General features: G+C 43.4%; 1 protein-coding gene across 1 annotated transcript; it reads left to right on the forward strand.

Moving 5' to 3' along the window:
• Nucleotides 1–3,971: 3,971 nt before the first annotated feature.
• LOC310688494 (COP9 signalosome complex subunit 9-like) lies at nucleotides 3,972–4,296 on the forward strand (the record flags this gene model as incomplete). The annotated part of the gene is made up of 1 exon (XM_083465075.1): nucleotides 3,972–4,296. One exon carries the CDS (start codon nucleotides 3,972–3,974, stop codon nucleotides 4,173–4,175), a length of 204 nt encoding a protein of 67 aa, XP_083321201.1. The 3' UTR covers nucleotides 4,176–4,296.
• Nucleotides 4,297–18,442: the final 14,146 nt, after the last annotated feature.

An 18,442-nucleotide genomic window follows, 5' to 3' on the forward strand; every position in this document is an offset into this window, starting at 1 on the left:
TCATGTGTGTAGATGTGTGTATATATCCTTAGAGCACCTGGGGGGAATTTCTGAAAATTGGCAAAATGTCCAGGATTTTGAGGTTGATTTCCCAAAAGAAAGTTTCATTTCCCAGAAAAAAGCTCAACTTTTGTGTCTGAATTTTACTTCTAGAAACCCTGCACAAAAGACATATACTCAGAATCATAGAATTCTGAGCCCAGAAATATCTTTTGAATATCAGCAGTGCACAGAGCTTACAGTTCTTCCACACAAAAACTCTGTCCGGATTACCCTAAGCCTTAATTTCAACAGTATGATTTAGGGCAGTGGCAGGAGGGGTATTATTTTGTTGCTGCTATTGGTAAACCATGGGGAGTTAGAATCCTTGCCAGTGGCGTCGCAACAGGGGGGGGGCAGGGGCGGTGCGCCCCGGGTTCCATGCCTGCGGGGGTGACAAGAAGTCACCCCATGGGGGCTCGTGGCGACGCGAGCAGCCACCGCAGCCTCATGTGGAGGATCCTTAGTTCACGGCTAAAGCCGCAAGCAGAGGTTCCCTGCACCGCTGCCAAACCTCTGAGTACAGCGCATGTGCGGCGTTGCACACATGTGCTGTATGTAGTGACGCCGCACATGCGCTGTATAGCAGTTTGCCGGTGCCACCGCTTCAGCGCCGTATGGACGGTGCTGGGATCCCTCTGTTCCTGCTACAGCTGTGAGCAGAGGATCCCGGCGCCGTCCGTATGGTGCTGGAGCAGCGCTGCCAGCAAACCGCTAAGTACAGCGCATGTGCGGCGTTCCTACATACAGCGCATGTGTTGTATGTAGCGACACCGCACATGCGCCCTACGTAGCAACGCCTGCCCCGGGTGTCATGCCGCCTTCCTTCGCCCCTGATCCAGCAGATCCAGAGCTACGTTTTGTCCACCGCTGTACTGAACAATGTGCCCCAAACAACAACATCTCTTCCACCTGCCCATTAAGGGAGTGTTCTTACTTGGTGAACAGGTCTTTCCCACAAGGAATTTCTGTGTGCTTTTTTAAAAAAGAAGAACAGGACAACTATTTGGCACAACTCTCGTTCCACTTGATCCATAGGGCAAGGCTATATAGCCTCTTGTATCCTGATGCCACCTTGCCAACAAAGGTCCGTATAGTTAAAGCTATGCTTTTCCCAGTAGTGATGTATGGAAGTGAGAGCTGGACCATAAAGAAGGCTGATCGCCAAAGAATTGATGCTTTTGAATTCTGGTGCTGGAGGAGACTCTTGAGAGTCCCATGGACTGCAAGAAGATCAAACCTATCCATTCTTAAGGAAATCAGCCCTGAGTGCTCACTGGAAGGACAGATCCTGAAGCTGGGGCTCCAGTAATTTGGCCACCTCATGAGAAGAGAAGACTCCCTGGAAAAGACCCTGATGTTGGGAAAGATGGAGGGCCCAAGGAGAAGGGGACGACAGAGGACGAGATGGTGGGACAGTGTTCTCGAAGCTACCAGCATGAGTTTGACCAAACTGCGGGAGGCAGTGGAAGACAGGAGTGCCTGGCGTGCTCAGGTCCATGGGGTCACAGAGAGTCAGACACGACTAAACAACTAAACAACAACATCATGATGCCACAGATAAAGCAGATCCTGCGCTGTGCTGAATATGAGCAGTATTGTCTGCAGTTTTAGTGGGATACTTCAGAACACCCGGGATTTGACTTTGGCTCTGAACAGAGGCACCACATGTACAGAAGCTGTTACTTTTGCAGGCAAGTACTTTGCAGATGTTACCAGTGTGGCAAGAGTGCTCTCCTCGCTGTTGTCATGGCATGTCACTCTCTTTTTAAAAGACTTATGGCTCAATCAGTCAGCTTTGGCAAGAGCTGAATGCCATGTGCAATCAAGTTATGAGCTCAATTTCTACAGTTTCCAGCATATTGGTGCCTTACATTAAAATAAAAATCATGACATCGTAGCAATAGGGAACAATGTTGACTAACATTGCTCGTGCATGTTTCCTATTGGGGGGGGGAGTAAGTAGTGTGTTGCATAGCATATGTGCAGTGAAGATATGAAGCAAACCTCTTGCTCAGTTAAGCACCAAACTGGAAGGCAAAGGATGCCTGTCAATGGCGATTCTCATTAATGTACATCAAGCATTTACAACCCTGAGAGCATTCATATGTTGAAGATAATCAGAATAGATTGGCTACTGGCCATGTTAGGTTTTATACCCAGTGGTGACTGGGGCTCAGTGGGACACCCAGGGGAGAAGAGGAAACTGATATCCTTGGCTGGATGCAAGCAAGAAGGCAGAGCAGCTTCCACTGTTAATAGCTTGTGGTTCATTATTCAATGGAAGTACCAAAATAAGCACAAACCCCAAATGGACTGATGCCCCATCAGCATCTCCCAAACATTATACCACATCAGGTTGGCAAAAGCTCCCAAGTGCCAGTGGACTCTTTAATCCAGATTAGAGTAATTAGGTATTTGCTAGAGACAGGGGATTTAGAAAAATTATATTATGGCATAGTTTCATAAAACCATTTTCTCTCTTGCCCTCCTATGCCACCCCCACTACTACCTAAACTGTCCACATGTACCAAAGAGGTTCTGTTCACAGTTAAAGCTGCAAGGATTTCAGGAACCGCTTTCATGAAGCTCGACTGCATTTTCTGTTTTGATCAGCTGGGTTTACAGCAGCCAGCTCCACTTAGCATAAATTATTAATTTATTACTGAGCATTGCAAAGGAGGATAGAGGAATAATTCAGTGAGATAAAGACATCAGCTGGAACACTATAGGCACTTCTTGTCTGCATGAAGTTTATTGGACTCAGGCTTTCTGCCTTTTAGCAAGAGACCCCACACAACTAAACTTTGTAGTCAAAACTTTCAGTGTGATTGGGTGTTCATTGTTGCACTGCGGCTTGGCCTCTATCTCATTCCCTACACACAGGAAAACCCTAGATTTCTTTTGCTGGTGTATGGATGATTTGCTTGGATGATGGACTCAAGGGCATCCTGATCAAATTTGCAGATGACACCAAACTGGGAGGGGTGGCTAACACCCCAGAGGACAGGATCACACTTCAAAACAACCTTGACAGATTAGAGAACTGGGCAAAAACAAACAAGATGAATTTTAACAGGGAGAAATGTAAAGTATTGCACTTGGGCAAAAAAAAATGAGAGGCACAAATACAAGATGGGTGACACCTGGCTTGAGAGCAGTACATGTGAAAAGGATCTAGGAATCTTGGTTGACCACAAACTTGACATGAGCCAACAGTGTGACGCAGCAGCTAAAAAAGCCAATGCAATTCTGGGCCGCATCAATAGGAGTATAGCATCTAGATCAAGGGAAGTAATAGTGCCACTGTATTCTGCTCTGGTCAGACCTCACCTGGAGTACTGTGTCCAGTTCTGGGCACCACAGTTCAAGAAGGACACTGACAAACTGGAACGTGTCCAGAGGAGGGCAACCAAAATGGTCCAAGGCCTGGAAACGATGCCTTATGAGGAACGGCTAAGGGAGCTGGGCATGTTTAGCCTGGAGAAGAGGAGGTTAAGGGGTGATATGATAGCCATGTTCAAATATATAAAAGGATGTCACATAGAGGAGGGAGAAAGGTTGTTTTCTGCTGCTCCAGAGAAGCGGACACGGAGCAATGGATCCAAACTACAAGAAAGAAGATTCCACCTAAACATTAGGAAGAACTTCCTGACAGTAAGAGCTGTTCAACAGTGGAATTTGCTGCCAAGGAGTGTGGTGGAGTCTCCTACTTTGGAGGTCTTTAAGCAGAGGCTTGACAACCATATGTCAGGAGTGCTCTGATGGTGTTTCCTGCTTGGCAGGGGGTTGGACTCGATGGCCCTTGTGGTCTCTTCCAACTCTAGGATTCTATGATTCTATGATTCTATGATTCTATGAAAATCATGTAGCTCCATTGACTTTAATAAAGTTGTGTCAGTTGTTATCCAATAAAATAACAAAGAAATAAAATGTTGGAGGGTGGCCGGAAAGTTTTACGGAGGGACGCAGTCATGAAGCCAGCAGTGGACAAGATGTTCCTTGAGGGCACGGGGCCTTACGTGGACCTTGAGGAGGCTGGGGGAAGTACAAGTTTGCTGATGGATTTAGCTGTCAATAAAAAGTCAGTACATGCAGACTTCTTTAATAATTTTGATGATGACGATATCCAGTGAAATTCAACTTCCTGCTGTGCTAAATACCTATGTTTCTTGTAGAAGCAGACTATATTCCTAACAAAAGATAGGGAAATGTGTCTCCAAGCCATGAAAGAGCACTTCGAAATGGCCAAAGGTGGTTGAATAACTAAACTCCCCCCTCACACATGCACAAACATATCCCATGCAGCCAACCGAAGACAATCAACCACACCCAAACCTCTCTCACTACCAAGGAAACATAAGTGAATAGAAAGAATTTACCCAAGTGACACTGACACAAAACCCCCCCACATATACATAAAAGAACATAAGCTTCCCCCATCCTGTCCCCCCTCTTTTCTTCCCAACCCTATGCTGCATATGACACCAATGTCTCACAACAAATTTAACTGATCTGAAAACACAACCTGAAGAAAGAGACAATGCATGTGCTTTTGTAAACGAGGAAAATCTTTAATAAAAATTATTAAAAATAAAAAAACATAATCAAAGGAGATCTAGTTCTTCATCGATTCTTGCTGAGTCTGTTGTACACAGCAAACCAAATGCTAAAATTGATTATTTGACACACACTGCTGAATATTCAAATATAACTTTTAACAAGCCAGAAAAGCATGGACTTAAGATTCTAAGAACTATAGATTTCATTTTTGTAAGTGTCACTACAGCGTATGCTGAGAAAGGAAAATGCAAACAAAAAAGCCCCAAACTTGCATTACAAAGACCTGCCATTCTTGCTTTTAAAGAGAGACTCACCTGACAGGACTGGCTCCCCTAGTGAGCTTTCAGTGATGTTTCAGCTGTTCTCTAGTAACCACCCAGTAGTCACTAGGTCTGGGGAGTGGAATTTCAGAGGAAGACCAGGATGAGAATTGTACTGTTCAAATCCACTTCCCACGATTATGTATTAGGAATTTTTTAAATCATAGGTTTGAAGATGCAAAATAATAAACAGTCCCTTGTTATTTTTGGTTCTGCAGTGGAAGGGTACTCTTGAGAGTCCCATGGACTGCAAGAAGATCAAACGTATCCATTCTTCAGGAAATCAGCCCTGAGTGCTCACTAGAAGGACAGGTCGTGAAGCTGAGGCTCCAATACTTTGGCCACCTCATGAGACTCCCTGGAAAAGACCCTGATGTTGGGAAAGATTGAGGGCACAAGGAGAAGGAGACGACAGAGGACGAGATGGTGGGACAGTGTTCTCGAAGCTACAAACATGAGTTTGACCAAACTGCGGGAGGCAGTGGAAGACAGGAGTGCCTGGCGTGCTCTGGTCCATGGGGTCACGAAGAGTCAGACACGACTAAACGACTAAACAACAACAACAAGTGGATGGGCAAGTATCTCCCTGTTATTTATATAAACTTTTTTCTCATACTTTTCTATTTTGTTTGAGCTGCATAACATGTCCTCTTGGATTACATGATTACATTCAACCATGCTCAGAAGCCATCAATAAAGGGAGTCAGAAACACAAGAACCTTGGAAGAGAGCTTGGCTTTCCCCAGCCTTTTGGGGTGCTGCTTCCCTTCCGCCCTTTGAGAAAAGTTGGAAAGGGGTGTGGTGAAGTAGAACCAGCTGACAAGAGGGCTGGTGGTTATAGAGGGCTGCTGCCAAGCTGCTACAGGCTGAACCAAAATTTAAGGAAGGGTTGTTCTTGGCCCATAATGGAAACACCTTTGGCAAGATCATGAAGGGATGAGAGCAGAGCATTATACAGTAGTTCCTACATTCAAAGCAGGTGGTAAATCTGACCCCAGGAACGATCACCCAGTTAGTTTGGTACCGTTTCTGAATTTCACTTGTTATTGACCAAGTTAGGAAAATGGGCTGAATTTTAACTTGCATAATCTTGGAAAAACAGGCCAGACTTAGAAAAGTTAATTGTCTAGGAAGCAGTTATACATTGTTTTTGCCAACAATTTGAAAGCTACCATTTTATTTGGTAGCAGACACTAGGGGTAACATTTTGATATACCAGTGTTGACAGACATTTACTCTGATCAGGAAACATTATATTGATACATGTGGCAAAGTCAGTGGCCATATTTAGACGACCATGTTGTTGTTTAGTCGTGTCCGACTCTTCATGACCCCATGAACCAGAGCACGCCAGGCACTCAAGTCTTCCACTACCTCTCACAGTTTGGTCAAACTCATGTTGGTAGCTTCGAGAACACTGTCCCACCATCTCATCCTCTGTCGTCCCCTTATCCTTGTGCCCTCCATCTTTCCTAACATCAGGGTCTTTTCCAGGGAGTCTTCTCTTCTCATGAGGTGGCCACAGTATTGGAGCCTCAGCTTCAGGATCTGTCCTTCCAGTGCAGCTTAATAAACTTGAGATATGAATGAACCTTTTGGCAGAGCACACAACCACTTTTCTCCTTCATTGGTGTGAGAGACTGAAGAGACAAAGAAGTGTTCTATTAGTTGTAGTTTTGCACATATTCCAGATTGGGAAACTATGGTAAATGGTGTGACAGAAAGACTTTGGACCTGCCTCCTGGTGACCCAGCAACCAGTAAGAGCTGGTGAGACTGGCAGTCAACCAGGAGAGAAGGTGTAAAATTTAAGCAAGCTGCTGACAGTTTGATGAGCAGATAGGAATTTGATGCTCAGTGGGAGAAGGATTGACAGTGGGGGTTTTGAACTATCTGAGTGGGGTTAGCCAGGCAAGGCAACCTGGTTTTGCTTCCCTGTGGAAGGGACTAAATGGGGGTTGCTGGTTCGAACACTAATAGCCATTCTGTGTAGGAAAGGTCTACCTACAGAGGCATTGTGTTCCACCCAACATTGTGGGGGCTTGTTGTGTGCACATTATGTCACACGTATCAGGAAGAGGCTGTGAGGTCCGACAAGGCTCTCTGCCATCGCAGGGAGGCCCAGCAAGTCCCAACCCCTCAAGATGTAAATAGATAAAATGGAGGGGGACCTTACTCATAAAGTGTTAAACCTTCGTGGAGTATAATTTAAATAAGCATATAGTTCCGTTCAGTGCTTTCCCCCCCTAAAAAAATATGTTTAGGGGTACTCTCATTTTCTTACTTATATTGAAATACTGCCCCTCAATGAGGCCAAACTTAGATTCACAAAATGTTTAGGGGTATGTGTACCCCTTCATCCCTCCAGAAAAAATAAGGTTCTGTTCCATAAGTGCTTCCTCATACTTTGGACCTCTGGGTGGGAAATGAATGGTCACTGGGAAGCCTTCACAGAAATATAATGCTTGCTGCTGTTAAACACAAATGCTACTGTTAACAGTTAACTTTAGACTTTCATAGTGTAAGTGACAGGGAGAGATTTATCTATGGACACACCCATAAAATCAATCATGTTATTCAACACCCATCTTTAGTCTGTCACGAATGGTTTTGAAACAGGACAGGATATGAAGCCACAGTTTGAAGTTGGCTTAATATTCTGTCTTATTAAGCCAACATATGATTGTCCACATCAGCCTAGAGTAATTTTGAAGGTCAACTTTCAGAAGTGGTTCCTATTATCAAAGGTGTTGCAAAGGGTGTCCTATTGACTCTATCCCTGTTTACCAGCGTTTCAGAAGACAGCTTGCTTACCAGTCCCAGTTTTATTCCACAGACTGTTGATGCTAAAGTATGCAGACAATATGGTTCTGTTGTCAACTGTGCAATAAGGGTTACAGTTGCCGAGGGATTTCCAGATGGTGTGCAAAAGAAAGCAGTTAATGGTTAATTACATTAAGACTCAGGGTTGTGGTTTCTAGCAATTGTCCTGATTACCACAAATTGCTTCTTGATGGTCAGGCAATTAAAGAGGGTTTCTATTATTTGGGGTGTTTGTTTTTTTACGTTTTCAGAAATATGGAATTAGACTTTCTGCTTGCTGCTGCAAAGGTGAAAGCTTCAGCATGCTGGGTTTGCAAGAAGATTTGAGGAGAAAGATAATTTAGAATATTTCTATCTAATTTGGATGATATTTATAACAGTGTTTATTTTTTTAATTTAACAAGTGTGTAACAACCTCAGTTCTGCATTTCGCTGTGACAGCTCAGAAGTTGATAATACATTTTGTAACAACTAATATTGATGATTGTGGTGACCTTTCAACTTTTTTTTATTCCATTGGTTCTGGGAGATGTTATTGCTATAAACAGAAACTGGCGGTAATGCCATTGTTATAATATTAGAATCTACTATTTTGTGATCAGCTAATTGGTTGAACAGCAACATTTTGACTTGACTATGCTCTTATTTTTTCAGTGAGGGCTGAGTAAGCGAAATAGGCAAATATTTTCATCATTTTTTTGTTTGCTGAGCAAGATGATGATGATTTAGATATTTATCCTGCTCTTTCTCCCCAATGATCCAGTGAAGTTGGTTGTTGAGAAAATGATTAATTCAAAAACTGATCTATGCTTTGCAGCTGAGGGATTGGAAGCAGGCTGTGGGCAACCTCAAATCTAGACAGGCTGAATTAAAATGGGCTCCTGCATCATTCACTGTTTCTTCTTAACTCCTCCTTTCAGTTGTCATTTATTTCAAACTTTTTCTTGACCTTATTAATTCCACTGTTTCATCATGATCCATCCAAATGTCAATTGATTTCAGTGGGTAAAAGCCGAAAGATTATGTTCCATGACTGACCCACCAAACCCCATTTGTTTTCTTTTATGAAAGACAAGGTTGGGACTTCTGTATGAGGAACAGGGATTTAGTCCTTTCTTGCTACATTGTTTTCTTCCTGAAAATCACAACTGAAAGCTGTTATTTTGCTCAACTAGGGGAAAATAATAATAAGGGGATAGGGATGCAAGAAGGTATCCTTTTCAATTCTGCTCTTTATTCATTGCACACAGCACTGTTTCTCTTCCACTGCAGGTCATCTTCTACCAAAAATGTAGAGAAATTACATCACATTATCCCACCTCATTGATTTCAGTGCAAAGGAAACATAATGAAAATGGGGAGGGGGAAAAGTAATCAATTGCATAACATTTGCAGACTGAAAGCAAGAACAGTGAATGCCAATCAACATTGGATTTATTTCTTTTCCAAACGTGGGGTGAAGAATTGAACACCAGCAATTTCTGCTCCCATTTCTTTTTTACTCAGAATTCTTTGACATCCCTAAGATGAGATGAACCACTCTCCCTTATCCAAATGCTCCTTCCATGACTACTTGTAAAAGAAAAACCATGGATCATTCAAATCACAGAACTCCGACATTATGTCTAGTATGGTCTGTAGTTAAAGCTCCTCCTTACCTCTCTCCAGTGAAATCAATGGAACTAAAAAGTGATCGGACTTTGTCCTATCATGCCATTTGTTTTTGGCTAGATATACATTGGCAATTGCTGTTTCTTTGTTGTCTGTAATCTCTTATGCCATTTAACATGTTTCCAGACACATTAAACTTTGCTGTGTCTTCCCCTGCTGCCGTACATTCTCTTTTAATGAAGTCTATAAAAACCATTATCTGCAGAACTAGTCTACGGTCGCTCCAAGCTGTTATTCCCATTTAGTTTATAGACTGGAATTATGACATCTCATTGATTGCTTTCAACATGACATATTTCAGAAAAGAAAAATGGGTGGGGAGAGGACTTCAGTGGACCCAAAGTCTGTGGCGCAAATGGAAACAGGCATGTGAATGAAGAAAGGCTCTTTTAACATTCTCTTAGACACTTTGGCAGAGTACTGGCATTTCCTGCAAGCCTTAAATCAAGAATAAATGTCTCCATGCAGATCATACTTGGTGCATGTAACTATCCGAGGTTTCTCTTTGCAGGCTTCTGGTTGGTTAATGGGTGGTTTCACCTCCTTTACTGGTTAATCATTTTTAAATATACATGCGAAATATTTATAGACAATTGGGCTGTAAGTCATCATGAGAGAAAGACCTACTTTGGGATCACCTGGGAAAGTGTGTTGTGATCTAAGATAGATGTTTGGTTGTGGGACCTTGTGCAAAATTCATGTCAGCCCCCTCCAGTTTTTGCTTGATTATACACCATTATCCAGTTACATAATAAAGTGAAGTGAAAAGTGAAGTGGTGTATTTTAGGAAAAACACACTGAGAAGGACACAAAAATGCATATTTGGTGGGAAAAATAATATAAAGCACATACCAAATGAGTACAATTTAGCTGCATTTTGCACAATTTCTAGAATCCACAAAAAATTGAAAGCAGGATTGTGTGTGACCCCAATGGCACAATGAGTACACGTCATCGTGAATGCACAATAAAAAGGATGTCTAGAGACGTCCATAGTTAACTCCAGCTCAGCAACAGGAGCTGGAGGACCAGAGTTCTCATTTTCCTCCCTTCTAAAAGACTTCAACTTGTCCACATTAAGTGTTGGACAGGATTCGAGTGCCTGACAGGTGACAGCAGAATTAGCAAAAAGAAAGGCAGGAAAAAGGCATGCCAGTATAGGCTGTCCTGTCCAGTAGCTAAGCCATGGCTCTTGTTGCTCTGATGCACCCTAACATCCCAGTGTCATAAATGTATTGCCCAATATATTAGTCTACATATCTTAGATTCAACATTGAATATAGGTGCTTTGCTTGAAGAAGTGAATTCTTAAAGTGTAGATGCACACAAATACTATCCCAGCCGAGTAAACCCTTCTGTGTGATCAGGGCCCCTGAGAGAGCAGGGCCAAACAAGCACGAGTAGAAGTCCCCTGAAAACCTTCCCTGGGCAATACAGAGAAGGTTGGTGAAGACGCTGGAGGTGAGCCTTGAGAGCCCGCTCCTATCCCATCTACACTGCATGTGCATCTTCAGAAGACTGCCTGAATAAGTGTGTTGGGGATATATTGTGGACTTTAATGGATAACAAACAGCTGCATCCTGTAGAGGAAGAAAAAAAATGCACTATACAATTGCCATCTTACCATAGGCTTAGTAAATGTAGGTTGAAATGCAAATTGGGTGTGTGGTGTAGCCAATGGCATGGTCACGTCACAATAGGTCGCTTTCAGAATGCAGTCTTCAAATCACTCTCTTAGTAGGGGCCACCACAATTTATATAGATGAATTCTTTGATTTTGCTTCTTTTCTGCCTGAGAACCTTATCATTTTCTCCTGTGCAGTCAAGATATATTGGCTCTGTTCATTGTTTGCCTGTTTATTGTCTCCTGTTGAAACCTTACAGTAATATATATTTGTCAATTTTCAGTTTTTGACATTTCCCCCCTGGCTATTAGGGAACCGTTTATTCTGTGTCAAAAGGTTAAGAGTGCACTTTCTTTTTAAAATTGAAATTTGGTCAATAAATTACTAGCCCATTTGCTTCTTTTATAAATGTCAATGTTCTGATTTATTTTTTAAAGGAAGATAGTTAATGTGTAGAAATCTTTGATACACATTAAAGTGGAGACTTATATTCTGATGCTTGGTATCTCTGCTTCAGACTGATAGGTACTCATATATTACACAGTCATCTATTATTTACTGTGCAGTTACCATAAACATAAAGTTTGGGCATTTGCAGTGCCTATGAGTAATTGACAATGTACACTACCAATAATAAATCACTGCCTAGGAGACAGATTCCTCTCCAGTCCCATATGATGTATTTATCATTGTCTGCTCAGATGTGGCAGATGGGGATTGAAAATTTGGGTGTCTGTCATCTTGCATAGAGTTTGGATAAAACAAAAACAATGGCAAAACATAGCTTGGCCTCTGCTTAAAAACATTCTTAATGTGTGATTGAACTTGGGGTGTAGCTAGAAATTCTGACTTGGGGCTTATTTTTACGCATTGAGGACTATTAGAATATAGATTGCATTCATACATATTGATACACCCCATAAAGTCAAGGGAATTAAAGGTTCTTAAACAAAAAAGAATTAGGTTTCAAGCGCTCATGGTTTCAGAGTTAGACAGTTGTGGTTTTAAATTACAAAGCATGTGGCGTTCTTAGAGAGTGATGATTTAGTGGAGCTTCTATAGCTATTGCTTTCTGGATTCTTCATCTTTCTTCCCCTTCCCTTCCCCTTGCCAAATTCAGCTCAGAGTAGACAACCATGACATTGTTAAGGACGGGGCTGAGGGCACTTGAGTCCCAGGTCTTTTGTGTTGGGCCTCCAGATCACCTACCTCAGTATTAGAAGATCTAATTTGCATGCAAAAGGTCCCAGATCCAATCCCTGGCATTTCCAGGTCAGGCTGGAAGAAATCATGCTCAAAAGCCCTGGAGAGATTCAGCCAGTCAGTGAAGACAATGCTGAGCTTGATGGACCACTGATCTGACTCAGTATAAGGTGGCTTCTTACATTCCCAACTTTTGAAGAACTTTGTTTACAGGGCTGCTGCATGTGCTGTAAAGCAGTGCTGCTGATTCACATCCACCCACCATCTTAATTTGCCCAGGATGCTAAATGTGTATCTCTACAAATGAAGTTACTATATGTAAATGCAATGCAAATTTACGCCGTGGGTCTATTCCCCAAGCCTTTTTAAGTACCTAGCAATGCACCTCACTAAATACAGCTTTAATTCTGAAGAATGTGACATAGAGAAGGACCCAAACCATCTGGTTCTAATAATAATAATAATAATAATAATAATAATAATAATAATAATAATAATAATAATTTATTATTTGTACCCCGCTCATCTGGCTGGGATTCCCCAGCCACTCTGGGCGGCTTCCATAGAAACCAAAAAACACTAAAATATCATACATAAAAAACTTCCCTGAACAGGGCTGCCTTAAGATGTCTTTTGAATGTCAGGTAGTTGTTTATCGTTTTGACATCTGATGGGAGGGCGTTCCACAGGGCGGGCGCCACTACCAAAAAGGCCCTCTGCCTGGTTCCCTGTAGCTTTGCTTCTCGCAATGAGGGAACCGCCAGAAGGCCCTCGGCGCTGGACCTCAGCGTCCGGGCAGAACGATGGGGGTGGAGACGCTCCTTCAGGTATACTGGGCCGAGGCCGTTTAGGGCTTTAAAAGTCAACACCAGCACTTTGAATTGTGCTCAGAAACGTACTGGGAGCCAATGTAGGTCTTTCAAGACCGGTGTTATGTGGTCTCGGCGGCTGCCCCCAGTCACCAGTCTGGCTGCCGCATTCTGGACATATGTTAGAGTCTCTTCCCTTTTATGCGATCAGTTCTTGAACTGTTTGCAATATCTGGACAAGCCTTTGAAATCCCTTGAGTTTTATGTTTTCCATCTGAAAGACAGAAGATCTGAGACAAATGGGGTAGCGTATGAGGTTACACCTCTCTGGCAACATATCATTTAAGCAAGTCTTGACCCTAAAATCCTAGAGGAATAATCTGAGACCACTGGTGTAAAACAGCTGAAACTCGTACTTTTAAGAAGACAGTGGGCATCATGGCAGAACCCAAGTCCCCAAAATAGGGGGAAACACTGATGTGACCTGGCAAAGAGGGCAGACCCGGGAAAAGCCACCTGCAAGACAATTAGAGATTTCTGACAAAAGCTAGGTTTTGTCAGAAATCTCTAACAGCACGAACCCATAGAACAGTGGTAGGGAACTTGTGTCCAGCTCCCAACACTCATCAGCTTCAGTCAGCATAGCCAGTGGTGAAGGATGATGGGAGTTGTAGTCCAGCAATGTCTGGAGGGCCACACCTCACAGGTTCTGTTGTAGAACATACATTGGTGCATTTATTTAAGTTACTCACCTAGCAAGTCATTTGCAGTGCAATCCTGTACAGAAGTAATTTGCACTTTCTTCAATAGAACTTACTCCCAGGTGTATGCGCACAGAATTCCAGCCTGAAAGGGGAATGCTTTACTGATTGAAATGACTATTGTTTAGTATGGAAATGTTTCCATCATGTGGACTGATGCAGATATTGCTCTTGACCATATAACAGGAACAGTTTCGATTTCAGATTGTATAGATGCTGTTCTAAGTAGACACAAGAAGCCTAGTTCAATGGTGACCTGAGTGTTTGAACCTCAAGGTGTACATATGACACAGCTCTAACTCACACAGAGACCTCCCTTTCACTTCCCTGCACATTTTGATGCCGAGGACTTCATTATGTGCCCAGAACTGTTCCTTACATTTCAGGGAAAATAGTTCTTACTGGGTATGTTGTGAAGCTTTGAATCAGGATCATTTGCTGCACATTTCTGATTGCCAGTCTTTGCTTAGAGGACCTGGCTTCTGAAACAACAACAACAACAATTTATTACCTCGCCGAAGGTAATAAATTTATTACCCAGAGGTCTCAGGGTGGGTGACAAAAATGTAAAGCAAAGTTTACAATAGTTTTACAACGTATAATTTAAAAATGCAATCAGAAAAAAAAGGTGGCTACATCTCGGGTGTTAAAGGCCAGAGTATTGTCAACTGATCTTATTATTTTTAAGAAGAGCTTCTCTTATGGGAGAGAGAATTGTGTTTTGTTGTGAATAACTGTTGGCTGTTGGGTTTTATAAGCCCTGCTCACTTGTGCTCCATAGAATCTAAGTGTGGAGCAAGGGGTGGTGAGACTGTGCTGTGGGTCCCAGCCACAGTGGCATGTGTAGGAGAAGCCATGCGCCCCAGACACCTGCAGGAGGAAGTCTGCGTTGGTTTCACCCATGCAGAAGCCAGAACAACATGCAAACATCCTGGGGTGTAGTGCTAGTGCCATGCAAGATGCTGTGGGTGGGCCAAAAGTGTGGTCCCACTACCCCCTTCTCCACATGTACATTCTTTGGGTGAATATGGATAACGTGGACCAAACTTGATGTGATGCCAGCCACGCTATTAGAAATTATGTTAATGGCTCTTTAAAAGTAAATTTCAGGTCTTCACTTCTTCACTCACACTGTGATCCTAGTTTGATTAGCCTGTCTGCATGAAGGAGAATTCCCCAGAATGGTGCTGTGTCTGGTTTGGCTCCGAGTCTTTATAGACCACCCTGGAAATTTTGAATTGAAGGGCAGTATAGAAATGCTCCAATTAATAATTAAATAAACACAATTCAAGCCTAATAAAAAAAATTGCTTTTAGACTCAGAAGTGCTGTTGCTCCTGTGAAGTTGCAATAAACACAGGAGGAAGGGAGGGGCATGGAAAGTGGAAAGAAACCCCCCCCCCCCAGTGTTTCTAATTAGGCAATATGTTGAGCAGATAGCTTAAATTCTCTTCTAATAAATAGGAACCATTCCATCCTGCACAACGTCACCTTGTCTGGAAAAGGCCAAAGCACTCTGGAAAAGCCAGCCAGATGCAACACATGACACACACTGGGCCCCCTCAACGCTGAAGGGTCCGGAAACACATTGGCCCCCTAGAGTTGGCACGCCTGATTCCATTGGGTTAATGGTCCAAAACAGGAGAACCAGACTGGACACCAGATCTGTCAGAAGGAGAGGTCATATCTTTGAGCATAGTATCCGGAACCAACTGCAAGACCAGCACACAGAGGGGAGAAAACAACACATCCCTAAGAAGCACATTTTAAGACTCAAAGGCAAATCTCTTCCACTAAACAGGCACTTAGAAATGAAAACATCCACAATTAAAACCATGTTTGCATTTCAAGTGGATAATGTGTGATCTAATCCTCTTTGCAATGAAGCCATTTGTGGAAAAGGGAAAAAAGCCTCAAACCCTGAAAAGGCAGATGTGTGTTGGCTACGTAATCCCGGGGTGTGTGCCAGCAGCATAACTGGAACTACAAAGAAAGGTGAGATCATTTCCATGTTCTGCTGGGGTGCAAAATGTTGAAGCCAGCCAGATTTCTAGGAGTCAGTATGGGAGGAGGGAAAGACCACAGCGTGAATTGCATGTCTGAAACTCCATTATTCCTGGCATGGTGAGCTCCAGACCAAAGGGCATCCCAAGCAAGGAGTGTTTTCGACACCCATCCTTTGTTCAACTTTTGAATACCTCCCTTGCTGTTCCATTTCAAGGTATAGTGTATATGAGGCCTTATTCTTGCTGAATTCCATGAGTAGCCCCATTCAGGCTGAGCAAGAGGATGCCTATCTGGTCCAAGAGACCTGGCATATGATTGGCTACCAAACCATGCAGAACCCAGCCATCCCAAACTTGGTGCCCTCTATATATTTTAGTCTACAACTCCACTCATCCCTGATCATTGGCCATGCTAATTTCAGCTGGTGGTAGTTGTAGACTGTAACAGTTGGAGGGCATCAGTTTGAGGAAGACTGTGTAATGGGCACTTGCCCCAAGTATTGCATTTGTTTGCAGGAGGCTTGTACCATGCACATTCCTGGTGGATTGTGTCCTCTTTGCTTTGCATGATCTGACAATGTTGGGACAAGTTTAAAGTTTGTTTTGAGACTGAATCACTTTCCAAATGTCTCAGTTGTGCAATACCTCAGGAAGCAGGATTATTATTTTATTTGACTGTCTAAACAAATTAAGAATTAATCCTTCACTCTCCGAAACAATGAGTTATAAGGCTGTAGCAGTTGCCTATCAAAGGGAGATGCTTCAAGGTGTGGCTCACTCTAAAGATATGTGCCAAACTGCTCAAGGGAAGTTGTGTGAAATAAATTTCACGGAGTATGAGTCGCCTTTTCTTAAAAGTTCAGAAAAGTTGATAGTTAAACATAAGTTTGCCAGCCTTCCCATGAACTTGTCTCCACTGCATTCCAATTAGGATAATATTACTGTACTGATGTTACTACTGAAGTTTTGTTTTTCTTTTTAAACTTGGAAGGAAGGAAGGACTTGAACTTTGTTTTCAGGGTAACATTTCTGGTTTAGAATGGAGATGGGAATTCATTTTTGGCTGAGGGTCATATTACCCCAGTGGAAAGTTTAGGGGGCTACATTCCAGTAGCAGGTAGGAACCAACCCCATACTGGTCAGGCACTCACCCCCCATCACCCACACTTGATGTACGGAGAAAAATATAATGCACACACAATGTTATTTCCCTGGGAATGAGGAATATATTTAAGTCTCAGTAACTCCACTCAGGCTTCACCTTCCATTTCATCTGTAGATTTTTTAAAAAAACAATACTTATAAAAATAAAAAGCTCTTCAGCACTCTTTATCTGCCCTCATTGTGTAATAGGTAAAAATAATTCAGTAATCCAACAGAAGAATGTGAATAGCATCAATGCACAGCTGAACACCCCCAGCCAAGGAAGGCACACATCTGATAGTTATTGTCCAAAGCGCACACTTATGCCAGCTCCTAAGGTGTCCCAGATACACACATGCACACACTTCTAGAATCTAGGCCAGGGGTCAGCAGCCTTTCTCAGTCGTGGGCCGGTCCACTGTCCCTCACACCATGTGATGGGCCGGACTATATTTTTTTTTTTGGGGGGGGGGGAAATGAACAAATTCCTATGCCCTACAAATAACCCAGAGATGCATTTTAAATAAAAGCACACATTCTACTCATGTAAAAATATGCTGATTCCCGGACCATCTGCGGACCGGATTGAGAAGGCGATTGGGCCGCATCCAGCCCCCGGGCCTTAAGTTGCCTACCACTGGTCTAGGCAGCTGTCCCTAGATTTGTGCTCTGCAGAGCAGTTGCAGCCACAATGGGACCATGGCCCTCCACCAGCTTATGTACTGTCATCAGAAGGGGTGCACATGCGCAACCTGAGACTAACACTACATGAAAGCTGCCATTGCTCTTCCCTCTTGGATTGGATTTGATATCCCACTTTATCACTACCCGAAGGAGTCTCAAAGCGGCTAACAATCTCCTTTCCCTTCCTCCCACACAACAAACACTCTGTGAGGTGAGTGAGGCTGAGAGACTTCAGAGAAGTGTGACTAGCCCAAGGTCAGCCAGCAGCTGCAGGTGGAGGAGCGGGGAAGCGAACCCAGTTCACCAGATTATGAGTCCGCCACTCTTAACCACTACACCACACTGGCTTCAAGCCCCTCCTGGTTCTTGGAGACTGTGGGGCAGGGGATGTTGGGGATTTCACTGACTTGTCCCTCACCTGAACAGTCTCTTCCTCTGCCTCAGGCTGTTCTGACCCTTCCTTCTCCCCCCGCCACTACCATGGCTCCTGCTTTGTGGGCGGCGCCAACCCCACACACTCGTCAGAGCCCTGCCAGTCCCTGACAAATATGTAAAGGTAAAGGTACCCCTGCCCGTACGGGCCAGTCTTGACAGACTCTAGGGTTCTGCGCTCATCTCACTCTAGAGGCTGGGAGCCAGCGCTGTCCGCAGACACTTCCGGGTCACGTGGCCAGCGTGACGAAGCTGCTCTGGCAAGCCTGCACCAGCGCAGCACACGGAAACGCCGTTTACCTTCCCGCTATAAAGCGGCACCTATTTATCTACTTGCACTTAAGGGTGCTTTCGAACTGCTAGGT

The sequence above is a fragment of the Podarcis liolepis genome (assembly GCF_965112155.1).
Source record: "Podarcis liolepis genome assembly, chromosome: 11".
NCBI lineage: Eukaryota > Metazoa > Chordata > Lepidosauria > Squamata > Lacertidae > Podarcis > Podarcis liolepis.